Below are 27,542 nucleotides of genomic sequence, written 5' to 3' on the forward strand. Positions count from 1 at the left end.
CCATTTTTTTTAGCATACTAAAATTGTCTATCAAAAACCCAACGACTCTTAATCTCTCTTTTGAAGTCATCAGTTTTTCAGTTATAAATGAGAATGTGGATGGTTCCCATCTTTCACCAACTCAAATCTTGGCAGTATCCTTGATCAAAATACTTAATTTCCTCTCCACTTCCATCCTTATCACCCCGTCATGCATATATTTGCAACAAGTCATCCAAGACACAAACTGAATGCTCTAAGAGTTTTGAAGAACTTCTGGTAATTTCTAAAATGCAGTACTCTAAGCAACTAGAATTCACTACCACAAAGTAAACGGCAGCCTGGACTTAAGCATTCACCTTTTCTAATAGTATTTGTCACTTCAGAAGGAATCATTCCCCTCATGATACACAGCCAGCATGAAATTCCTCACCCATTCTAATCTACCTTCCACTGTACAATAAGCAGGCAAATCCTCACTCCTCGAAAATCGAATTAACAGCCAATTCATCTGAAAGCATTTCCTAACTCCAAGTTGGTCATCCTCCGTTAGTTATTTCACACTCCATGAGCACTTATCTGACTGCATTGTGATTGTGTATGCATGCTGCCCACTCCCCGACCCCAGTCTGGGATTACAAATGTCCCATTCACTACTCCCCCTCTCCACATCAGTCTAGCCACAAGTGTCTAGCACACAGCAGGCACATAACCAGTAATCTGAATGATCAATTACATTTTGAAGGTTATAATCCCCAGCAGGGGGATTAAATATAGAAATCAGAAAGAGATAAATAAGGGTCCTTCAAATTTTTGTCTCCCCTTTTTTGTCGTTTTTGTATTTTTTGTTAAGACCTGGGTTACTAATGTAATTTCTCAAAAATTACTCTAGATCCTAACATATTAATTTTAGGTATTTTTTAAAAGATTTATTTATTTAGAGAGGGAGTGAAAGAACACGCGCATGGTGAGAGGCAGAGGTAGAGGGGAAGCGGACTCTGTGTTGAGTGTAGCCTGATGTGGGGCTCAGTCCCAGGACCCTGAGATCACGACCTTAGTGGAAACCAAGAATCGGATGCTTAAGAAACTGAGCCACCCAGGCACCCCACATATTAATTTTAATACCAAATTTTATGTCCTCTATTATATAACTTATAGTACCCTGAAGAACTTATACACAGTTACACTTAGATCTATTTTTTTTTTAAAGATTTTATTCGATTTGAGAGAGGGAGAGAGAGAACGTGAGAGAGCATGTGCAGGAGTAAGGGGAAGGGAAGAGGGACAACCTTGATTTCTGACCGTGGAGCCTGACACTCTGCTCAGTCTCAGGACCCTGAGATCATGACCTGAGCTGAGGTCAGACGCTTAACCGACTGAGCCACTGAGGCGCTCCACACTTAGATCTATTTTTTATGAGACCCAGACACATGTGTTACTCTTTCAAATTATCAACAGTTGTATTTCTTGTGACACAGTGCCAGTCACATATATTGATGTTCTTTTAGCTGCTGTGTCTTTTTTCAGGAACTTATTTCCAATTAAAGCATTACTACCATAGAAATTTGAGATCCACGTTAAAATATTTCTAGAACTGTACAATAATGAAAACCTGAGGCTGTCTCTGTGACTGCTGCTCTTCCCTAAAAGTTTTTAACAGAAAGTATTAAAACTTGAAGGAAAAAAAAAGTATCCTCTGATTTAAGATAGGGCCATCTTTGTTTCTTCAAAATCCCTAAGGCATTCAAACCTAGCAGCTTGGCTGTCAAGTCCTGCCCCTCCTAACCTCTCTCCCCCATTTGTCTACTCTAACATCCAGACAACATCCATACCGTGCAATATAATAACCACCAGCCACATGGGGCTATTAAAATAAAAAATTCAGTTCCTCGACCACACTAATCGTACTTCAAGTGCCCAAGAGCCACAAGTGCCCAGTGCCTACCCTACTACGTACAATATGGATATAGAACACTTCTATCATCATAGAAAGTTCTACTGGATAGTGCTGCAATAGAAAAATGATTCTCAACCTATTCAGACATATGAACCCTATCGCTATTAGTTTAAACCTGCGTCACTCTTTTCTTAAAAGTATTGTATGAAACCGTGACAAAAATCTGTAAGTAAATACAAACTCTCAGTCGTGAGGAAAAGAGCCAGGTAAGCACCTTAATTAACTCATACTGGAGCTTGAGGCCACATTCCTTCCTTCACCTTCACCTTAAGTGAACTTAGAAACTATGAAAAAGTAAGGTTATATATTTACTAAATTTGATTTCCTTGCTTCCTTTGGAAACCTCAGAGCCTCATGGATTGGTACGTCCATTACTCTTTTTCAGCAGAGTACACATGACAAATGAAATTCACTGAGTAATGTTCTCACAGACACAGCCAGATTGATAACTTACCCACATTTTTCCAGGGAACTGATAGTCACACTAGAGTAATTCATAATTAGTCACAGAGATCACTATTGGCATTCTTAATAGATTACTCAGGGGCTGCAGTACAGATAATCATGTCTATGGGTTGTATAATTGTTTAGGTTAATCTTTCCGGTCAAAAGAACAAAATCTACACTGTGCCAGCTACACGTATGTCTAGTAAGTCACTTGAAGTTGATAGGCACGTATGTAAGGGGCATAACAGGAATAAAGTTCATATGAAGGCTTACTATTTTTTTCTTTGATGACAAATCTTTTATGATGTCCCATTTTTGTAAGGAGCTTACTGGAACAAAACTTGAATAGCTAAAAATCCTATAACTATATTCAGCTTCTATTGTAACTATCCAGTATGCCATGGATCAGTAGTAATTAAGTGGGAGAAGCCAACAGGTGATCTCTGCCGTACTAATTAATGCAGACTGTTTAATACGAGGGGGCGGAGGTGCTATACACTTAGACACATCGCCATTTTGTTTCCCCCTAACCCACCCAGCCAGAATGCTTTCTGAAATGCACATCCAAGCAACTGCCTCTCAAGTACTTGGATCTAACCTTGTGAAGAATGTAGGTGTTATGGTTATATCCATGTTTCAAAGGAGCTTTATTTATTGCCTTGTAGTTCACTCAACTCCAGAATGTGACTCAGATACTATTCTTCACATATACACATCTATAATACAGATTGTTCCCTATTAATCACTTACGCTCATCAACAGACAGGATAAAGTTCTACCTGCTTCTCCCACCAGGCCATATGCTCCAATAACACTCAGCCTCTCCAGGACGGAGCCTATGTACTGATTAAGAGCACATGCTATGGGGTAAAGATGATGAAATGAACACAACCACCTACTTTCACCCCCTCCCAAAACACCAATGAAACGACAATAAAATGACAAAAATCTTAAAGACGGAGAACAGAAGAAATAATAACAACAAAAATTTTTCAGTTGAAGAGCAGATAGACAAGTAGCTAAGACTTAGGAGATCGGAAAAGACTGAATCCTAAACTAGCAGTAAAGAAAGCCAAGAAAAAACCCATCTACAAGGCAGAGATCCCAACAACTCAGGAACCGCAAGCACCAGGTCTAACTGGAAGCACCAAGACTGGAAGCCTGATGGTTGAAGAAGCAGTTAGATTCCCCCAGATCTCTTCTTCCCTGACAGAAACCTTCGGCTTACTTTGGAGAGGGTAAAAGAAAGGATATCCACACAGGAAGAAAGGAGACACAGCTGAGGGTAGGAAAACTGTTCTAAACGCAACAGTAAGTGAACAAAAGCACAGTAAGCGTCAAAGCAACAGCATGCTAGTAACAGGGTCTTTACTTCCAGAAAAACATTAAAAAAATCATGACTGGGGAATCTGAATAGCTCAAGAAGAATGACCTAGAGATAGCGACATAAGAAGCGCCTGCCAATAAAACAGTCTAGTTACATTACCCTACGATAAAGCTCACAGTCAACAAGCCCCACCTAAGCTCAGAGATTCAAATGAACTTTTTAGTTCCTAACTCAAACATGACCAAGAAAATCAAAGACTATCAGATACCTGAAGAAGGCCTCTAACATGACAATAAACTTAAAATGAAAAATGCAATGAAATGAAAAAAAAAGATTTAGAAAAACAGAGGCTACATAGTAAGAATTAATTAATATTTGATGACTGACTGTTTTGACAAAAGATTTAGACAACTAGTAGCAAGCTGGAGATTCAAGTAATGTTAAGTACATAAAAAACTAAGCAAGCAAGAAAATAAGTAGTATTAAAAACTATAAACTCCAAAGAGTAGAAAAAGTTGGGCAGAAAAGGAAATTAATTTTAGTTTACTCCATGGATTAGACAGGAATAGCATTTACACAGTCATAATAGTATAAAGAGCACATAGCAAAATTAAGCCATAGCCATATTCAGAATACGAGGGGTGGAAGAGATATATGTATGATGAGGATAAAAGATAATTCCTCTTCTTCCGTAAAGGGAAGTCATACACAATGTCTAAAACTAAAAATCAAGAAACATGGTCATCATTTTGCAAAATATACAAATACGGAATCATCACGCTCTATACATAAAATATAATGTTGTATATGCCTATTACACTCCCCAGAGAAATACAAAAATTAAGACACTTTATTTTGAAAATATGTTTTATAACAGCAAACAGATCAGCTAAAGGAGTTAAAAGTGGTTGCCTACAGAGCGAGGCAAAAGGAACAGAAGGCACAGGCTGAGTGTGAGTTACTGTTAGCAAGTTTGTAGAATATTTCACTCTTTACCAACTATGTACAACTGTACTTTGATAGAACTGAACTTTAAAAATCAGTTCTTTTCACCAAACACCATTAAGAGAGTGAAAAGGGAACCACAGTATGTATTTATTTGAGATATAAAGATATACACATAAATCCATAACATGTGACAAAGGACTCATGTGGAATATATAAATTCCTACCAATGAATCTTTGAAAAAGGCCAAGAGAAAAATAGGCAAAAGACTTAAAGAAACATCACAAGAATTACCCAAATGACTGATGTAGATATGAAAAAGTGCTCAACTTCATTAGTCATCAGGGAAAAGAAAACCAAAACATGCCATGATGCCACTACACATACATTTAGAACAGCTACCATAAAAAAAAAGATAATACCACATGTTGGCAAAGATATAGAGCAATTAGAACTTGGCCATAATGCCTATGGGAGTTTACACTTTGGAAAACTGTTTGGCAGTGTCTCCTGAAGCTGAATATACCCAAATGCCAAGACTCAGAAATTCTATTCCTAGTTTATACTTGACAGATAGGAGTGCCTGTGCTCACCAAAAGAAACATGCTAGAATGATATTAGCTATTACCTGTAATGGTCCCAAACTACAAATCATTTACATGCCCATCAAAAGTAGAAGTAAAAATATTTTTTGGTATGTTGATGTAAAATAGTACTGTGCCACAATGAAAATGAGTGGTCCACAAATACACGAACAGTAGGAATGAATCTTCTAACCATAATGTTGAGAGGGAAGAAACCAGACGCAAAACAATACACACTGTATGAGACATAAACAGGTAAAATGAATCCATGCTGTTGAAAGGGGGCGTGGGAAGGGCGTGGAGGGACCAGAAGGGAAGACAGTTAGTGCTTCTACAGTATTCATTCAGTCAGGGTGGTGTTTCCATGGGTGTGTTCAGTTTGTGAAAACTGACACATATTACACACATGTATTTCTAGGTGTACATTTCAGTTACCTTAAGAAATTTGGAAAACCTCTCAAAGTTTTCTCACCTATAAAATGAAAACAGTAAATGTGCCTCATAAGATTTGCTGGGAGGACTGAATGAAACGGCGTATAAGACTTTCTAGCCAATGCCTGGCACTGAGTTAGCACCCAATAAATTGTTACTGCGTCACACAGAGCTACCAATTAAAATTCTCTTCCATTCTGGGGTTTCTGCATCAACGCTGCCAAAGATACTATACCCAGTCATTTCTTCCTCAAACCTTTAATTCATCACAGGAAGGAAGCACAGGGATCCTAAACAAAAAGCTGTAATCAAACAACTGTTTATGAAAGGAAAACGCCACAGAAAGCACCAAGCGCAGAAGTAAACGTAACAAAGGCGGCAGCCAAACAGGAGAGAACACACAGTAAGAGACACAGTGGGGAAAGGAGTAGACATTATAAGAAAACATAAAGAAACAGAAATTCAAGAGTAACCAAAATACGAAAGTTGCCATCATGCTCAGTACAAAAAGCTTTCAACTGTAAAACGTTCAGCCAATCCTCTGAAATCTATTTACTGAACTTCTCCTATGGACCCAATACTATGCCAGGAACAGAAGATGCAGAAATGAGTCAAAGACCGCCTGCCCTAGAAAGGCTTGGCCAACACAGGCAGGGAAAACAAGTCGGCAGCGTGACAGCTGTTACAACACACGTGTGTACCAGGTGCGTGGAGACCAACAGAGCACCACCTCCCGGGAGGAAGGCAGGAGGAAGCCAGCCAGGAGTGACCTAACAAATGGGATCTTGGACTGGGTTTATCTTCTCTTCCCTGGCATAACCCTTAAGAGCTTCCCTCCATGGGAAAAGAGGAGGTACGGAGAAGAAGGCAATTTCAGGCAAAGAAAGAGAGGTAAACAAGAATTGAGGATCAGCAAAATGCTGAGCCTCCAGATTTGCACACAAAAGTGAATGTAAGAGAAGACAAGGAAAAGGAAGATCAAAGAGACCCTAAATATAACTCCATAACGCTGGATTTATTCTAGGTTCCAACCAGGTTTATAAAGCCCTAGAAGTGCTAGAAGGTGTTCCAGAAATTCATGCCGCCTTCTATTAATAAACAAGCAAGCAAGCAAGTAAATATTTTTCTTTTTTAAAAAAGACAAATTGAGAGCCTCTATCTGAATATCAAGGGAGAGATCCAACTTAGAAGAACAAAATGATTGTATGCAAAACTTAACTCACTCAGCCAATCAACCATAGAGCACTCAAGATGGTTTTACTGTTTTTTTTTTTAATTTTTTTTTTAATTTATTTATTAGAGAGAGAGAGAGAATGAGAGATAGCACGAGAGGGAAGAGGGTCAGAGGGAGAAGCAGACTCCCTGCTGAGCAGGGAGCCCGATGTGGGACTCGATCCCGGGACTCCAAGATCATGACCTGAGCCGAAGGCAGTCGCTTAACCAACTGAGCCACCCAGGCGCCCGGTTTTACTGTTTTGGAGTTTAACACTGTTTTTATTCTTAGTCAGATCCTGTTGAATATACACCAATGTGGGACCACTGGTTAAAATCAGAAGTATAAAAAAACATGGAATTTGAAAAATACCTAAATGAACAGAAAAAAATATTTTGATAAATTCTCCTTAAAATAATCTTCACCACATCCTTAATATACATTCATTTATGAAAAATTCTTTTATAAGAAATTCAAGGTATTGTCAGAACTTCAAAAATCAAAGACAATGCTATCAAATTTGCTTTCTCATTTATTGGAAAGTCACACCCACAATGTGCTATGTGTAGAGAAGTAACTGCAAAAAACCACCTGAAAATTTCTTACAGTATTTAAAAGCTAATGAAAAAAACTATTGTAAACAACCAATTTGGTATTTTAAAATACAAAATTAAAGAATTCCAAAACGAGTTGTGTCTGTTTTGATGCCATTAGATGTGAATAAAGTTAAATTGTTTTAAAAAATAGATTTGAAATAAAAACTCAACGTGTCATTTTAAGTTTGTCCATCAATCACATTCTTTTTCTAAAATAATTAGAAATTTTTTTTAAAAAGATTCTAGGAGGTTACTGAAGGATTTCAAGAGAGAATAATATAATGAGATATGAAGTTGTGACAATCGCTCTGCTAGTTACAAACAGACTGGTGGGAAACAAATGGAGGTAAGGAGAGAAGGTAGTATAAATGCTCCCAGGAAGGGAATGTCAAGGGCCCAAATCTGGCGGGAGTGACAGTACGTATGAGACTGGAAAACAGCAACAAAGTGTCAGGAATAGTTTGCCCCCAACATCAACTTGTCTTCGTTCTTCCTCCTTTTTATAGCTTCTGCTTTCCTTAGCTTCTAAACTCCAAAAGTTCCATGATTTTTCCCCAAAATGGTCTCTGTGAGGGCAGTCTTAAGCATGAGCTCACACAGCAAAGGTTGAACAGGAAGTGCTATTTACAGGTTGTTTATTGTGAGGAAATACCCACATTTTCTGTCTGTCTGTCTGTATGTGGGTCTGTCTTACGCCTCTACCAGAATGTGAGTTACCTGAGAATATCATCCATATCCAAAAATAACACCCAATGTAGAATGAGTAACCAATAAATATTTAGTGAATGAATGACACCAAACAATGAATGAGCACAGCCGTGGCTGTTGCCCCTTCACTGCAACCGAGATACATGACCACTACCCTACCTTCTGAAAACTTCCTCCTCTCCATTACCCTATCACACAGAGCTTTTTTAAAGCTCGGTTTCAAGCTATACTAGTACTTAACAGTGTTCACAGGAAGGAATTACTTCTAATTTGGATAATGAGAGAAGGTGGCACAGAAGAGAGAATTGAGAGAAGTCACAGTACAGGCAGAAAAACAAATAGTGTGAACAAAAGAGCTAAGACGGAATGTGACGAGAGGCATCACGGTACTGAGTGCAATGTAGGAACGCATGAGAAGAGGCTGGGAAGTCACGTATGGCTAGGTAAGTGAAGATCTTCAATACCGGGGCGCCCGGGTGCCTCAGTCGTTAAGCGTCTGCCTTCAGCTCAGGTCATGACCCCAGGATCCTGGGATCGAGCCCCGCATCGGGCTCCCTGCTCCGCAGGAAGCCTGCTTCTCCCTCTCCCACTCCCCCTGCTTGTGTTCCCTCTCTCGCTGTGTCTCTCTCTGTCAAATAAATAAATAAAATCTTAAAAAAAAAAAAAAAAAGATCTTCAATACCAAGCTAAATAAATGGAGATTTATTCCATAGGGCATAAAATCCCCTTTAAGGTTATTTTAAACTGGGAAGATTCAGAGATATACTTTAAAAGTATTATCTGGCAGCAGTACACAGGATGGGTAGAAGATACAGTGTCTATACATTTTGAGCGTATCCCTTATTTATCTTCTTTTTAGAATTCAGAACTGTTAATACTTTAGTATCTCCTCCAGCAGTCTACCAAAATGTCAATTCATTTATGACATAAATAATATACTAATTTTAAAATAATTCACCTAAGATTGCTTGTAAACTTTTAACTAAAAAACACATTTAGGCTCTTTAAAGCATTATAAAACAGTTTTTAGCATCTTTAAAAAAAATCTGGAAATAAATTCAGATTTGGAAAGCCATCACCGAAACTGTGATCCACTCAAGAGCTCTATCTGGGATGTTTTTTTTTCCCCAAGGTCATTCCAGGCTCAGTCAACTCAAGAGCGGCTCCAGCTGTCTCATGATAGCTGTAAACAACCCTGCCAACTGACACAAATAGCACAGAACTCTAAAGGCCTCAGCATCGCAAATCATCTGCTCTCATGACCCCTAGCGGGCATTTAAAAAATAAAAAGCACTTAAATTTTAGATTCACCAAACTTTTTAAAAAAATACAGAAGACAAATTTTATGACTAGTAAACACACATGTCTTTGACAATACATGGTAGTTATATTCATTTAAAATGTCAGAAAGAGAAAATAGACTGCTTCTAGTCTTACCTGCTAGAGTTTTTAGGTAGTCAAGTGTTGGAAGAATAGGGGGTGATCTCCTCTGGAGAAAAAAGATTACCATCATTGTAAGAGAGAAATTTGTAATCCAAGAGCCAGGAATACTACTCGTTAATGAATGTGCTCGAGCCCAGCATCGAATACTGAACACCAAGGCTCTCACTCTTGAGTCCAGAGTACCATATATATAAAGGAGTTCAGAACTTTTCAAGGCAATCCTTCAAAAGAAAAAGAAAAAAAAAAAAAAAAAGAATTTTCAAACCCCCAAATTATGGCTCCAGAGTAGAGTAAAACACATACCTGGGAACATACATAAATATCTTACTATATCTAAGCATATTCAGAACACCATGATCAGATAATCAAAAGCATTATGTATTTGCAATATAAAATTTAATGTGAATGGTTGAATATCAAATACATTCATTAACATTAAAACATTCTTTTAAATGTTGACAGTCATTATGTAGTTGTAAAACTTAGATTTTTTTAAATCAAAGTTCCTAAACATGACTTAAATAATAAGGGAAACACAATATATACGTGCTCTTCAGTAACTATCAATAAAGACACTGACACATCTGTAAATGAGAGGCTCTACACCTCACTTCTGCACTTTAGTTATCTAGTCCTTTGGCAAGCAAGGAAAATATTCTACTTATTTTATCAAGAGAGTATCTATCTATACCTTAAAATTCAGCCAAAATTACATAAGTCTAACATTTATAAAAACCCAAACCATGAAGATAAAATACCTTTTAAAGATATCAAACTTCAGAACCTATTTTCAGTAAGTTTCCTAGTCATAATCTTATAATGCAAAAAATTATTAATCAGAAATATTTTAAAATTAAGCTCCTACTGATCAAAACATGTCTTGTAATTTCCCAAAGAACTGACAGAGGGCACAAAACCATTAACAGTATCAACTTCAAACTATAAAGTTTCATCATGGCATTTACTTCCTGAGTTTAAAGAGAACAGAAGAAATGGCAAATTAGAAATTCAAGGTGATTAAATGTTTTATATAAATGAATCTAAATAAGCTGAAAATAAATATCAAATAGTGCAAGATATTTTATATAAAGAAACAATGCAGGAGTATAAAAACCTGAAGGACAGTAAGACAAATTTTTAAAAACCTATCCCAACAAGACAATAAACGTAATACTACTAAAAGGTGTCATTTTGTTCTATTTTACATACTATAAGAAAAATGTAATAACGACAGGAAGTGTATTAGGTATTTTTATTTATTTTTACTCTCTGAACTACTTGAGAGAAATCCCAAAGCACTCAGCACCGACTTGTTAGTGAACACGAATTGAAGCAAAACTGCTCTGGAATGTATTTTCTAAATCCGTTTTGAGTAATGATTATTAATCTAACAGATAATATAGTGAAATCTAATGCATGCGATGAGAATACTAGAGTTATGAAATAAACGCAGTTGAGAAGTTTCCCCGCCTGAGAACAAAAGAAATGGAATCAAAGTATAAAAGAACCTATCATTCACACCCTATTTTTTTTTTTTTAAGGAAGCAGGTTGCTAGGATAATAAAATGAAAATATGCTAAAGGAAAAAACTATGCAGTCTGAAGCTGCGTACACCATTTTCTGATCTAAGCAAACACCATACAGGTTTAGGACCCAAAGTTGACACTATCTGGAGACGACTGAGAGGTCAAACTCAAGGTGCTACTTTATTTTCTAAATATACTTGGAAGACTACATACAGAAGTTCTACTACAGTGCTTTCATGTTGTTACCAGGCTACATAAGTTAAGAATGATGAAACAGTTCTCCTCAGAAGATGATGTTATTTAGGTGTGATAACACTTTAAACACAATACCCTAACATTTTATTCATGAAGACCAAAAAAAACAAAAGATAAGTATGAGAAAATATTTCCAATTTTTAAATCTAACTGTTCAAAATTTTTAAAAGTTATTATTATTAAAGCATGTATAAGAGTCCAAAGCCACTGTTTCTGTACAAGAAAAACTATGTTAATACCTTATAATATTCACATTTAAGATGATAAAATTAAGAGATCATACCTATTATTAGTAGTCAAATCACACTGAAATCCAGAGGCCTGGTGTGAGAACCTCACAAGAGGACATCGAGCATTTAAGATTTTTTGTACACCCACACAACCAGGGCCAAAGTGGTCAAGGCATTCTCCTATCACAGACAGGATCTTCTGAGTTGCAATTCTTTCTGAAGGAACATTTTTCACTTGAAATTCCATCAGAAAATTTCCTGAGGTCTGAATAATAAAAACAGTTGTAAATGGGAGCTTTTTATAAGAAGGAATTTCTTAAACTTTCTAGAAGGACGCTCTACGTCATTTTTGACACAACAAAAACCAAAAAACAAGGAACACACACTCAAAAAGTTCTTCATGAAATCACAGCCAACAGCAGACTTAAAAAATCTCCAGTTGTCTTCTGTTTCTCCAAAGAACTAACCTAAAAAATCCCTGGTTTTTTATAATTAATTTATATGCCACTATGTATTATGTATCACAAATATTACATGTAGAACCACTGACTCCATAAATTCAGTGACCATACATCTGCCTTTTCCTAGTTAGCCATTACATTTTAATAGATGTTATAAGCCCACAGTAGTTAGAATAGGGAAGTACATGTACAAATCAAATCAAACAGCAAGTCAAAAGAAGAAAACAGAGTATAATCAGACTTTATATACAGGAATTTAACACAATGGACTCCAAAAATCACCAGGGTAAAATTACTATGTAACAAATGAGTCAAGTGGCCATTGAAAAAAATAAACTAGATCCTGATTTTAGCTCTGAAACCAAAGTAAATTCAACATAAATCAAAGATTTACACACAGAAAGTTTTATCAGTAAAGTACTAAAGACAATGAATGTTTTTACAAATAGTGAAGGATTTTCTAAGCATTACACAAAATTCCAGAAGATACAAAAGAAGAAATACGATTGAAACCATCTCAAGGTAAAGCATATATTCACTACTAGATAAAAGACAAAAGTAAAACAATAATACATATATCACATAAATGACTAATTTCCCAAGTTTATGAAGCGTTTATATAAATGAAAGGGAGAAAAACTCACCCAATTCTAAAAACAGGCAAAAAAAACTTGAATAAGAAATAACGAAAGAAATAAAAATGGCTAAGAAAGACAATAAAAGATACTCTTGTTTTCTAGAAACTAAAGAAGAAATTAAAACAACATTGGGACTTTTCATTTATCAGTCTGCCAAAGACAAAAAGGCTGCCAGGATCACTATCGGTGGGTGCAGGGAAACATGTATATACTGTCGGTGGGAGTGTAAACTAGGACATATTTGGTAGACAACTTCAGTATCTACTGAAACTTTAATTGTATACTTGGACAAGCTACTAAAATTCTAGAAAATTATCCTAAAAAAAAACCACTTGCATTGATGAGCCAATTTACAAAGCTGTTCACTCACCATAGCATTATTTGTGCGGTATACACCCTTTGGGAATTCTAGTTAGCTTAATAAGGCTACCTACCCTCGACCACCGCATTTTCCAGAACCCATTCCTAGGCCCTAACAATGTTTAACCTAGAAATCCACCCCCTTACTCCCAGCTGAGTTGGACCAGGCATGGCAGCTGACGTAAGCACTAGAGGACTATACCATATAGTCATCCAGAGATCTCTCCTGGGAATTGGAACTGAGGTTCAGAGTCAACCATGCGGCTGAAATATGTATCTCAGAAGCTTTGGAGCAGGCACATTCTACATCACAAGGACAAAAATGTAAAGAAAATCAGTGGGGGTGCAGAGAGTGGAATGAGGAGGAGAAAGAAAAATAAAGCAACTAAAGTGGAAAGAAACCGAATACCTCATGGGCTCTTGATAATTTACACTTCCTACTTCTAGTTCTTTCCTAAGACTCATCCACATTCCTGGCCCTGGGTTCAATGAAGCTAGTTTAAGTTGGTTTCTGTGAACAACCAAAGAGTATTAACTAATACAGTTGACAATAAAGAAGGGGGGAAAATACAACACCCTGTCTAACAAATAAAGGACTGGTTAAGTAAATTACGGTACATTCATTTGGTGCTCTGCAGCCACCGAAAAGGATGCAATAGACTGAATTGCCATGACACTATTAACTGGAGGGGGAAAAAAAAAAAAGATCAAATTATAATCTGTAAAGATTAAGGAGTTTTTGTTATAAAAAAGAATTTCTACATGTAAAGGAAAAAGTCCAGAACAAAATACATTAAACAATTCACAGTAGTTACCTCTGGAGGTGGTGGGACCATCAGAGATATTTACATTACACATTTTTCTAACTATTACTATATAATCATAAAAGAAAACTTTATATAGATATGACATATATACAATCTCCACAAATAAATATGTTGTGTTTTCTCTACTTATTCTGTAATCCAGACAGATTTTTGTATTTAAAAGATTTCCTTTAAAAACATTAAAACTTCAAAAATCTAGCTTAGCCTCTTTGTTAAAACACCTTTATAACTTCTGGTTCCCTAGTGTATTTGATTTTAAAATTCAAGTACATACCAATTTACATGGGAAGCAGGAACCCAAACAAGAGTAACCAACAAAGAGAGCATAGAGCTCCTCAAAGAAAGAGAACCATCTCTGTCAGAATTAAGCAGTACCAGGAGAAAGAGACAGATCTGGGGTCAAATAATCTCAGGATGGCAAAAGAAGAGCAACTGGGAGAGTGGTATCAGACCAGACAGTAGAGGAGTCATGTTGAACTCAGATGCATGGGAAAGGTTAGGAATACGCAGAAGAACAGGGATAATGAGATTTTTTAGTTAAATACTATAAATGAGAGAAAAATAAAATCACTGAAGTAACGAGTGAAAATGACACCAGGGAAAAATAGATCTGAGTAAAGGAATCAGGGCCAAGAAATTGTCGAAACTGTGAACTATAAGCGGGAATGTGCCAGTTATTGAAGCTATTCACCAAATATTCTGCACATCACCTTTCTGATATTTAGTAGGATTATCAGGTTCCTGTCCGAGTTAAGCGCAGTCACGTGATGACCTGCTTTCACCAATGAAATATGAACAGAGGCTTTATTACAAGCCACTTCCAGGCAGAGCTTTAAGAACCAGCAGTCAGTTTCTCCACGTGCCTTTCCACTGCCTTCAGTGGTAGAAGCACAGGCGTGGGTGGTGAAAGTTCGTCAGCCTGGGAGCTTGAGTGCCCCCTGCCGACCTGCTTTGGCTACACAGCCGCGGGCAAGAGAGAAAGGGTGATGTGCTAAATCACTGAGATTTGGGAGCTGTTTATCACCAAGGCATAACCTGGCCTAATCCGGTCAATGTAAGAAGCAAGAGATCCAGAACCACACGAGGTAATTCTACTTACATAAATGCACTCTGCAAGGAAATAAAACACTACAATTACAGAAGACGCAGATTATGAAAACCATACCTATTGTGAGCAAAACGAAGATCCTCCCCAAAATTACACTTCTCTAACAAATAAAACTTAGAGAAATTCTTCAGACACCTAATCAATAAACATTTACTAATTTTGCTGTACCTCTGGCACTATGTTTCAGATAAATTTTTAAAACATTACTACATGTTCTTCCTAATTGCTCAGGTATTATGCCAATATCTAATAAAAATAAAACACAGGGTAAGCACCTTGTCCACAGCAATGATTTAGACAACAGAACAGGACTTAGCCACCAATTTTTATTTCTGTTACCTAAATCCTGTCAGATTTAAACCCTTTAGAAAAAGAAAAACTAAAGGAAAGAGTAAAGGCAGATTTTAGCTTAAAATTTTGTACTAAAATGATCCTTGTGATAAGTTAGGTGGCACATTTCACTTGAAAACATCTTTCACACATTAAGAAACTCACCCAAGTTTACAAGTGTAGTTGGCAAATAACTTTGACTTATTCATTAGCAAAACATCTGTTTACTGCCTGTGGTGCAAGGATATTCCACATAGTGCCAAAAGACATACAAGGGTCTAACACCCTCTTCCTAACTCCCCTCAATTCGGGTCGAATAAAACAAACACCCGGAACTATAGAGCAAGGTGGTGTGCCAAAGGAGACACACACCAAGAGGAAAGAGGAAGGAGAGTTCACAACTGCACAAAACAAACAGGCTCTTTTATGAAGCTGATGAATTTAAAAGTGCTTCTGGGGGCAGCTTTTCCTTCTCCCTCCACTCCCCCTCCCACTCCTGTGAGCACACGCTCTCTCTAATAAGATCTTTAAACAAAAATGCTTCTGTTTTTCATTATAATTCATTTTTAATCTTTCTATTAGCAAAGCTGTTATAATCTTAAACAAGCACATATTTCAAAGTATACATTTTTTACACATTCTTTAGTTAAACCTACATACCAAATAATGTCAAATTATTTAGTGAGACTGGAGTACTGTCTTTTATTTATTTATTTTAAAAGATTTTATTTATGTGAGAGAGAGAGAGAGAGAGAGAATGAGTTGGGGGGAGGGGCAGAGGGAGAAGCAGACTCCCTGCTAAGCAGAGAGCCCAATGCAGGGCTTGATCCCAGGACCCTGAGATTAAGACCTGAGCCAAAGTCAGATGCTTAACTGACTGAACTACCCAGGAGCCTCTGAAGTACTGTCTTTTAAAATATCTTTTCAGAACGCCTCTATATTTCAGAAATCTAAGAGCCAACTAAAAGTTTCCAACCCCTCTACTTTCAAAGAAAAAAACTGTGCTTCCTATTTGCATATTAATTAACTAGTAATACTGTTGCTGGTAGTGATCAACATTTGACACTTAACATGCCAAGCACCAGCCTAAGTGTCATGTGTATTAGCTCAGTGGGCCCCTCCAGTGCTCCATGAGACAGGTGTGATAGCACTATCCCAATCTCACAGCTAGAAAAATGTCAGCACAGAGAAGACAAATAAATTACCAAGGATCACACAACTGGAAAGTAAAAGAATTACTCTTCTGCAATTTGGCTCTAGAGCACAAGCTTTAACCATTACAATACATTATTATGCACCTTGATTGTTTTCCAAAGTCTTTTCACCTACCTTAAGAATAACTCAGCACAATTTAAGTGTCCCTGCCAGGAATTTAATACATGCTAGTCTTACTAGAGGAATGATCCATTTCATTTTGATGTATTTTGTATTCCTTAGCCAGTTTTAATTCAGTAAGTATATACTGAGCATATTAAGTTATGCCAGGCACTATGTGGGATAAGACAATGAACAGACATGGCTGCTGCCCTGCCCCAGCTTATAATATAGTGGGAGGAATATATCAGCCACTAACTAAACATAACACAGAAGGGCTGTGGAGAGAGAGAGAAACATGAGCAAGATACTGTGAGAGTTTACAAGGAACTGTGTGACTATAGCTTTGAGGATATACGTAAAGGGAGAGAGAAAAAAAATAACTTAAAACAGAATTAAGATAGCAAATGTCAGGAAAACTAAAATGCCACTAATTAACATATGAAACATATACAAGAACTTTTATAAAAACTTACAAAGAATATTTGCAAAGAATGAAAAAAGTTTTGTTTTCAAAATGGCAGGCTGAAGGGCCGCCTGGACATCCACGTAGACAGGACATCCACATAGACAGGATTACTAGTTTGAAATACATAAGATAGAGTCATAAAAATCTACATTTTATAAACACACAGAAGCCTTTTCAAAGTTTTAATTAAATTAAAGCATCCTTTATATTGTTTGGGAGGATGGCAGAGATACTGGTTAACTTTACCTGTTAGACATGCATATTCATAAGTACTAAATGGAATATATAATTTCCAAACTCTAAGAGGAAAAAGTGGAATGAGGCAGGAATAAAGCGGTAATCCACAGGAATAAAAGGTACAGCACAGAGAATATAGTCAGTGGTACTGTAACAACATTGTATAGTGCCAGACGCTACAAGACAAACACTTGTGGTGAGGACAGCATAACATACAAACTTTTCAAATACCGCACACCTGAAACTAATGTAACAATATGTGAACTAGACTTCAGTTTTGCTTTTTTTTTTTAAAGCAGTAATCCAATAAGAGTAAGGGAAAGGAAATGAAAAGCAAAGAAAAAGTACAGAAAAAAACATAAATAAAAAATAAGAGTAGAAATGAATCCAAAAATCATCAGTAATAATGAACAAATACATTGACTTCAAAGACTCAAAGCTCAGAATTAAAGCACAAAATTCAGTGATCTGCTGTTCATCAGAGAGACACCCAAAGTATAACAGCATATTTAAGGTCAAAATGAAGATACAGAAGAAGATACGTGAATCAAATAACCAGTGGTTATCTTAACAGGCAAAAAAGAATTTAAGGAAAAAGCATATGTAGAGATAAAGGACATAATTTAATGATAAATGAACAGTAAGAAGACATAATAATCATATACCTATATACCCACATGTAGCTAACATAGCCTTTGACTAAAACAAAGATAAAAATAATTCCTAGGAAAACTTAGCAAAACCAAAAATCGTGAGATTTCAAAATATTTCAATGACTAGATCACACAGATAAAACAAATTAGTTAAGATACAGACAATTTGAATAACACAATAAATTACCTTGGCCTAAGGGAAAAACTTCAGAACTCTTGGAAAAAAATATTCATTTTACTGCATATGTGTAGAATATTTACAAGAAATGATCATATATTTTATCAATACAAAGAAAGACTTTATAATTCCGAAGAATCAATATCAAATAGATCATATTCTTTAGCCACAATGTTTATTAAAGTTTAGAAACCAACAGTTACAATTTTATTAAGTCCAAATATTACTTTTAAAACCTCTTAACTTTAGTGATCTAAAGAAACAGAATTACCTTGTTGGTGCTGAGTTTTCCAATTTCATCTAGATCCAAAAACATGTCCAAATCACATCCTAATTTCCCAAAACTGTTCACTGAGGAGCCAAAGGGTCTCACTGTACAGTCCTGAAAATACGCAGCTGCTAGGTCTTCAATAAGAGAACAGGTGAGATATCGGAGCTTAATGTCCTCCTCCGTTAACTGGAACTCCTTCAGGAGAGTGTTCAGCTGATCATCCATCTAGCTGGCCAGAACAAAACCAACAAAATACAGAAAATGTACAGGTCATATAAAGTCGCTGTCATTTTACTTCGAGAGATCTGATGGCTTTGGAGACCTACCATAAATACATATCCCTTTTCCTTCAAACATAAAAGTTGATTAAATTTTTTTTTAAAAAGATTTTTTTAGGGGCGCCTGGGTGGCTCAGTCGGTTAAGCGGCTGCCTTTGGCTCAGGTCATGATCCCAAGGTCCTGGGATCGAGCCCCACATCGGGCTCCCTGCTCAGCGGGGAGCCTGCTTCTCCCTCTCCCTCTGCCTGCCTCTCTGCCTACTTGTACTCTCTCTCTATCTCTCTGTCAAATAAATAAATAAAATCTTTAAAAAAAAAAAGATTTTTTTTAATATCCCTTTTAAAAGAACTGAGGAATGATAACATCGGCAAAATCAAAGTTGGCCAGAACTAAAATCACTACTTTACAATTAAAGTATTGTTTTAGGAAAATGAAAATAGTAAAATAAAATGCTCCAGAAAGAGATCAAAACAACCACAAAGCTAGACATTTTTTTTTATTACATTTTAAATGAAGTTGGGGGGAAGGAAGAAGCAATGTTAAAGGCAAGAAACACTAGAAATAAGCAATGCTTTAGGTAATGAAGGCCCAAGATCCCTCCACTCCTCAGAATAATAATCCTTATCTTCACCAGAAAACTGGTGTTAAAGGCATCACATTTTGAAACTGTGCGAGTATTTAAAATAAAAATCATAGCCTCAAATGCCCTTATTTGGAAATAATATTGAAATTAACTGAACTACATTCAACTCAAGAAAAGTAAAAGAAGGAAATGTAGAAGGTTAGAAAATCAAACCAAAAAATATCATTTTGATAAAAATCATGAACTGATTCTTTGAAAGGACTACTAAACTAGCTAAACCTTTGACAAGCCTTTGTAAGAAAAACTAAAACTAATATAAACAATGTTAGGGCAGCAAAACAGATTAAATCAGAAATGAGATGATTTTTTTTTGAGATATTTTTAAATTTACAGAAAAATGCCAGGTACAACTATATGTCATTATGTTGACTGGAGAAAGAAAACCTGAACAGTCCAAAGGCTGAAAACTCTGGAAGAAGGTGGTTACTTGGGAGGAGTATAAGGTGGGTGGGGGGGTGGGCATCGGGGAAGGATTACTCTCACTTTTCACTCAACATATTCTGTAGTCTATTTTATGATAAGAACCTACAATACACAAACTAATATCATATATACACACATATTTTTAGAAATTGGGGAAGTATACCTAAAAACTTACACTTTCTGCATAACAAAGTAATTCAGAAAGCTTCTTGTTTGAAGGAGGGGAATGATTACTGCTTTGTACACAGGACTGTTCTGAAGTCTGGCTTGATGGATTCTTCATCTTTAAATTGAAGAAACGTGACTTGAATGGAATTGCAGCCTCTGTCTCCATACTCGGAGTTCGAGTTACATTCTGTAGTGAAGTGACGCTTTCCTTTTGAGAAAACTCTACAACAGCATAAAGACCCTATGCCAAAATCATAAGGAAAAACAGAAGGCATCTCAGAAGGATATATTTTACATATTTACATAGTGTTTCAGTTCAAATTTCCAAATGATTACCATAATACTAAAAAAGATTCATTACAAATGATACACTTCTAACACAAGCACTGGTTTTAATCATTATAAGCAGACTAAGAAAAGGAACACCATAAAATGATATTAGTCAACAGAAGCTGGAAACAATGATGAAACAGAAAATCATAAGGCAAAACAAAAATCCCCTCCCCCTGGCCTTTATCCCTAAGATAACAGACTACTTAAAGTATTCAAATAATGGAATCAGTCAGTTATAAGTTACATATAATTCTGTAGTAATGCCATAATGATGTCTATTCTCATACAAAAAAAAAGATTAAAGAAATTTAAAGAAAGATGTAAGATATCAAAAGAGAATCTAACTTTACCATATTGCAAATAACAAATGGGACCTTTATCTTTCAAAAGCATGAATGTCAGACTGTTTTCAAATACTTACAAAACTCTCATAGAAGAAATGACTATTAATAGGTCCATGTTGGGATAAATATTTCAGAAACTTTTTTTCACTGATTTTATTTGGGCAACGTATTAGAACAGTTCGCTGTGCCTGTTCCCGTCTTTCTTTCTGCACCTCAGAGAATTTCTTTTTGGGAGTCCTGCCTTCAGAGCCTATGAATGAGACAAAAATGTTTGCAGCGCACGCACGCACAAGCACACACACACACACACACACACACAGATATAAAATTTAAAGCATATTTCAATAAGGTATATAAAGATTTTATAGTTGACTAAATGAATCCAAATCTCATCTTCTTTCTTCTTTCCCTATGTAAGAATGAAGCTATACTACTTTTGATTTTCACTTTACCATTCTTCTGTAATTATCATTAATACTGTCCACTTTCCCAGTTTTGATTTACTGTATTCAATGCATAGCACTGAAAAGAGATCCACAAAATTATAAAAGCAAAATCAGGAATGTAAAATCACTCGTGTAACACCTCCCCAAATAAATACACACACACAAAATCTGTATAAGCTGTAACATTCCAAAGCCTAAAAGAAATTATTATAAGCCTGAGTGTAATGAGTTTAGAACTTTAATGTATTAAAGTAAGTTATTACAGTTTTTCTTTGTCGTGGGCCTTGATCTGGCTGAAACAATTAACAGTGAGTTACCAACTACCGTGCTGTGTATCACAGGGAAATCAAAGAATTTAAAATCGAGTTGCTGCCCATAAAAGTTCATGATAATTTTACTAATGAAATACATGATTATTTCTTTTTTCATAAAAAACCACTCCAGGGGGCGCCTGGGTGGCTCAGTCGGTTAAGCAACTGCCTTCGGCTCAGGTCATGATCCCAGGGTCCTGGGATCAAGTTCCGCATCAGGCTGTCTGCTCAGCAGAGACTGCTTCTCCCTCTCACTCTCCCTCTGTGCTCACCCTCCCTTATCTATCTGTCTCTCAAATAAATAAAATTTTTGGGAAAAAAAAACAACAATAAACGCTCCAGGGGTTGGGGGTTTTACAAGCACAGGAAATGAAGAGCTGTGAAAGTCAAGAATTAGATATTAATAAATCAAATGACCACAAAGGAAAGATCAACAACTAAGTATAAAGCCAAACAGTGAGTTTTAGCAACTCATTTTTCCTCCAATATATTTAACTTCTAGTTGGGTGGCTTAAAAGTGTTTCCAGAACTCTGGAATGGTAGATTCTAGAGATTATAAACCACCAAGTCTGATATCAATACTCTAAAGAAATTCCAAAGAGAATAAAATAGTACAGAAAATAGAATCAGCATGTGGAAATTGGCAGATGCTTTTAGACTCCTCTTTTTTCAAAAGGTTATAAAACTAATGGATCAAAGAATACTACAAACTACAAAACTACAAACACACTTAATTTATCTAAATTTCAGCAAACTCCAATACATCTTCACAGACCAGACAGACAAATGTGCGTTAATGCCAGTAAGGGCTTGCTAAACCCTAAACTGTGTTCATCAGTACAGACCTAGAGGCAGTCTCTAATGGCACACCACAGAACTCTTGGCCCTGACACAGTCCACATTTCCAACAACTGATCAAACAGGTACTGAGTACCTTTCCTACATTTACTGTACTAAGTGCTAAAAACACATCTCTTAAATAGGGGTCCACATCTCCATTCTGAATGCCAGCTCTTTAACATCAATCTCTTATTTCAAGGCCTGATTCCTAAACGGGTCTCATTCACACTAGTCTTTTCCTTCTCAAGCAATTCTTTGCTGCCAAAGTGATCTTTATAAATTAATCTTTTTAAAAAGTCTTTTTTTGACCTCCCTGCTTCAAACCCTTCAGTACCTTCCCTACTGCATTCAAGATCAAAACCTGACAGCGTGGGTATAGTTATCGGCATTTTGTCCCACCGCTCCTCTTCAATGTCAATTTCTACCATTTCCTCCTTTTGCACTGTTCACTTAAGGTACTCCATACACAATACTACCACATACTGTGAACTTTTAAAATCTTCCTGTCTCTGAATGGAATGCCCGCTTTCTTATTTTCTGCCTCGAAAACTCCCATTCACCCTCCCAGAGGTGTGTGAAGACTTTTGACTTTCCAGGACAGACTCTCCTCTACCTCTGTATTACCTTACTTCAACATCTGTGAAAGAAGGTAATTCATGGTATTGTATTTATTTAACAATATGGAAAAATATGTCTTCCATATTGAGGACAGAGACTATTATTATTCACTTTGATCTCAGTCTATTGACAGTCCTCCCAATTTGTCCCTATTTTTTTTTTTTTTGATACAGGCTCTGCCTAGACCACTTCACCCGCTTTTCTTCCCTTTGTAACTACTACCTATATATCCTTGTCTCTAGTTTTTACTGAGTCTAGACTGATGTCCAAGTGCTTACTGTAAAAGTAAAGTCAAATTGTTAAATTTTATAAAGTAAAAGTATAAATCCTTCCCTAGTTCTCTTCCCCTAATAACACCCAACCATTAAGTTTGGTTATTTATGTTTCCAGACATTTTTAAGGCATATATAAACATACACATTTGTATTTCTCCACAAAGAACCATTTTTTACATAATTAAAAAGTACTGAAATCATACTATACATTCTATTTTATAATATGCTTCTAAAGACTTAATACATTGGCAATATCTGTGTTTGTATATGTTTACCTCATTATTTAAGCAACTGTGTAAGTATCCTTGTTAATTCATCATAGGTTAGTCAATCCTCCACTGATAAATATTTGGGTGGTTTTCCTTTCTTCACTATTACAAAAAATACTGCAGTATCATCTGCATACAATGTCTTTGCACCTTTTTGCAAGTATATCCCTGCAGTTGATCACTAGGGAGGAGAGACTGAATTTAAGATCGATAGAGAAATCTGATAAAAGATGAAGAAATGTGCTTGAGAAGATAGGAGAGGTAGAATCCAAAGTATTAATAGTTCTGGCCTTGAACAACAGTAGGTAAAAATGATGCAGACAAGACAAAGTTGTAAAGGAGGGGACAAAGAATTCAGGCAGTTTATTATCTCACAAAAGGCTTATCAAATCTACCAATGACACAAAGTTGAGAGTAAAAAGTAGTGAGTGCTCATATTTTATGACCAACTCAATTTATGGCATTGATGACATAATCTGGTAAGCATAAACTTAACACAAAAAATAAGACTAAATACTGTCCTGCATCTAAAACTAAAAACAACATAAAGATACAATGACATAATGGGGAAGAAACTTAACCTAGGAGTAGTTGCGTATAAGAGGCCCAAAAGTTTAATTTGATCAACGCTCAGAATTAGTCAAAGAAATGTCTTAATTTCTGTGATATGGATAGGGGGAGAATAAACATATATAAAACTCCAAACTTGGGGCGCCTGGGTGGCTCATTTGTTAAGCGTCTGCCTTCGGCTCAGGTCATGATCCCAGGGTCCTGGGATCGAGCCCCACATTGGGTTCCCTGCTCCACAGGAGCCCTGCTTCTCCCTCTCCCACTCCCTCTGCTTGTGTTCCCTCTCTCAATGTGTCTCTCTGTCAAGTAAATAAAATCTTTAAAAAACAAAACAAAACAAACTCCAAACTTTATTAAAACAAATGTTTTCAAAAATCCAAATTCAAGGGATAACAGAACTTCTTTACTATTTACTGGCAAGGCCACATATGCAGTATATGTTCTACTCTGGACATAATGGATATAAAGGATTTTAAAGAACCAGAGAGGGGCTCCTGGGTGGCTCAGTAGGTTAAGTGTCTGCCTTCGGCTCAGGTCATGATCTCAGGGTCCTGGGATCGAGTCCTGTATCGGGTTCCCTGCTCAATGGGGAACCTGCTTCTTCTTCCTCTCCTCTTCCCCCTGCTTGTGCACTCTCTCTCTGTCAAATAAATAAAATCTTAAAAAAAAAAAAACCAAACAGAGAACATCTGGAGAGGGTAGTAAAAGGTCTAGAAACTGACAGAGAATGACTGTAAATAAAGTGGGATTTATAGCCTGGAAAAAAAACTAATGAGAACTCAAATGCTGTCTTCAAATATAACAGTGAGACCTCCATTCGTGCAGCACTTCAGTTTTCCAAGCACCTTCACATATACACTCTATTTAGAATCTCACAATAATTTTTGAGATAGAGTGGGTCTATAACTGGTGGAAAAACGGCACAAAACCAAACATCTAATAAGCTAAGTAGCCACTTACAGAATTAATCTGTTGTCTGACTGCCTAACATCTGTCTCCCTTGTTCAAGTAACAACACATCCTGCTTGTAGAAAATCCCTATATGAGTTGTGGGGGGGGGGGCGCAGTCAACACAGTTATCCTACCTGTGACACTGACCCTCACCCCATTAGATAGGCTAAGATTATTAGACTATTTTGGATAGCTCCTCTGGGTCCAAAGGGTGGGGGGGGGGGGCGGGGTGCGATCAATCAAAAGTTCTTTCTTCAAATTCAGGTAAAAGATGATCTTATTCTTCCTTTTGGCGAAGGCTACAAGCATGTAAACATGAAGCTGCTGTGGCTATGCCTCTGTGTAGAAGAATCTGAGATAAGGAGGCAACCAAACAGTAATACCCCACATTGACCATACCTATCCACCTTAACGCATCTAGCTCTCTCTGAAGTTTGGTTACACGGGTTGGTATACCCTCCCCCCTCTACTTAAGCTAGTTCAAGTTAGCTTCTGTCACCCGTACCCCAAAGAGTGCTGAATAACACACTGCATATTCTTACTCTTAAAACTGGGGGTCTTTTCTACTACCTAAATGAAAGCTATGTCAAGGCTAAGCTTACGTAGCTCATTACAAACATTTTCCAACCATTAGAGCCTGACCAAAAAATGGATTTGGTTGATTTATGAAATACTGTGTTCCTTGTTACTAGAAAATATTACTAGAAACGTTTTCCAACAAGTTCTCACACTAAATGGAAACCTCAACTGGAAATTTCTCAAGTTCCTTCCAATTATAAAATGTTATGCTTCTGAGTGTAAAGTGCAGTTACCTTCTTCTCTTTTAAAAAATGGAAAATAAATTCAGACGAAGATTTTGTTAGGCACCACAAAAGTCCCTGAATATTTAGCCAATTATGATACAAAATGAAGCACATTTCCTAAGAAAAACAACAAAGCCATACGAAACGAAGAGTATAGTCTTGGAATCACGTTTTTTCCTTATCTTTGCTACTTCATAGATGGGTAAGTTTCAACTCGCCACTTGGACTAGCCTTTTTCCTCATCTATAAACTGCAGTAATAACTCCTTCCATACCAACTTTACAGTTTTATTTCTCAAAGAGTGTAAGAAAGAACTCCCAAATCTAAACCACTGTACAGATGTCAAATTACAATAGCTTCTTTGACAGAATCCTTACTTAAATTTTCAGTTACTTGAGCATTTTTTTTTTAGATTTTATTTATTTCTTTGACAGAGAGAGACAGTGAGAGCAGGAACACAAGCAGGGGGAGTGGGAGAGGGAGAAGCAGGCTTCCCGCTGAGCAGGGAGCCCGATGTGGGACTCGATCCCAGGACCCTGGGATCATGACCTGAGCCAAAGGCAGACGCTTAACGACTGAGCCACCCAGGCGCCCTTGAGCATTTTTAACAGAAGCAGTTTCTACCAAATACAATCCAATCAGTATGTCAGTGAAATGTCATATTAAGTGACAATTCTCACTCCCTGTCAATATGAACCTTTATTTATACAGTCTGATAAGAAGAGCAACCCTACTATTTATTTTAGGGGGAAACATTATACTTGACTAGCTTCCTACAAAAATATTCCCAGAAATAATTTCATCTCTTAAAACTATAGCCCCAATAAATGGCAGAAATCAACATATTTCTTAATACTTTGATTCCAAGTCTAAATGAACTCAGCTATGTAACCTTGCACAAGTTACTTAGTTCTTTGAGCCTCTCTGTACACCTGTTAAGTGGAGACAGGTGATACAGTCTTTGCTAGATTGTTTTAAAATTTGTAAATAAGATACATGCAGCTTTTGGGTCACAAGAGGGGTTCAGTAATAGTGGGCTTCTCAATACACAAAGAAGCATATACATTTAGAACGTTTACGGGGCAGCAGCCTGTTCCGGTGAATGCACATCTGTTACCTGGTTACCAAAATGGCCAAAAGAATAAAGCAAACGGCAGTAATGTCCACATTTGGGAGCCGCGAATACTGTTATTCATTAATGCTTCACTACTCGTCCTCCATCAATAACTTGTAAAATCAGATACGTTTGTAAATTTAGCAACTGACCGATGTGTGGCATCACTGTTTTCATTGGGAACGTTGTTCTGCCAAATTATAAAATATTAGCAAGCCGTTCTCTTAGCCTGAACTTCACAAATATTTAAATACTTTCATTACTGTACACAGGCGTCCTCAAAGAAACACCACCCACCCCACTACCACCATGAGCAAGGAGCGGCCCTGCGTTCCCCTGATGAGATTAGAGGAGGACGGGACACAGCCTCACCCTATTGCCAAAGGCTCCATGCACAAACCACGCGCTCGCCCACGATCCCAGTCTCTCTCCCCTTCCCTCGCCCGCGGTGGGTCGCCGATACAGAGCAAACCGAGAACACGGCGCCATCACCTGTCTCCACGTTCCTCGAGGACTGCTCTTCTCTCTTAACGTCTGCGGCCACAGTTCCTGGGCAACTGAAAAGCCTGTGAGTAGGACGCAGGACTTGACTTCTCTGAGCACATAGGGGTAAACGGGCCAACATCCCCACGCCGCGAGCCGCCATTGTCAAACTAACAGAAGCAG

At 37.0% G+C, this 27,542-nt stretch overlaps 1 protein-coding gene across 1 annotated transcript in view; it reads right to left on the reverse strand.

Annotated features, from left to right (window-relative positions):
• Positions 1-27,537, reverse strand: part of MTPAP (mitochondrial poly(A) polymerase) — a 30,319-nt gene extending 2,782 nt beyond the window's left edge. The window contains exons 1-6 of the mRNA XM_028120932.2: positions 27,369-27,537; positions 20,757-20,929; positions 20,010-20,243; positions 18,490-18,714; positions 11,697-11,908; positions 9,627-9,853 (exon numbers count right to left, since the gene is read on the reverse strand). Coding sequence (XP_027976733.1) covers positions 9,627-9,853; positions 11,697-11,908; positions 18,490-18,714; positions 20,010-20,243; positions 20,757-20,929; positions 27,369-27,522 — 1,225 coding nt within the window. The 5' untranslated portion in view covers positions 27,523-27,537. The remainder of the gene's footprint in view (positions 1-9,626; positions 9,854-11,696; positions 11,909-18,489; positions 18,715-20,009; positions 20,244-20,756; positions 20,930-27,368) is intronic.
• Between the last annotated feature and the right edge of the window lie 5 nt (positions 27,538-27,542).

This window comes from Eumetopias jubatus, unplaced genomic scaffold (assembly GCF_037043125.1).
Source record: "Eumetopias jubatus isolate StellerSeaLion01/CBP00866 unplaced genomic scaffold, mEumJub1_p1.0 scaffold_8, whole genome shotgun sequence".
In the NCBI taxonomy this organism is placed as follows: Eukaryota; Metazoa; Chordata; class Mammalia; order Carnivora; family Otariidae; genus Eumetopias; species Eumetopias jubatus.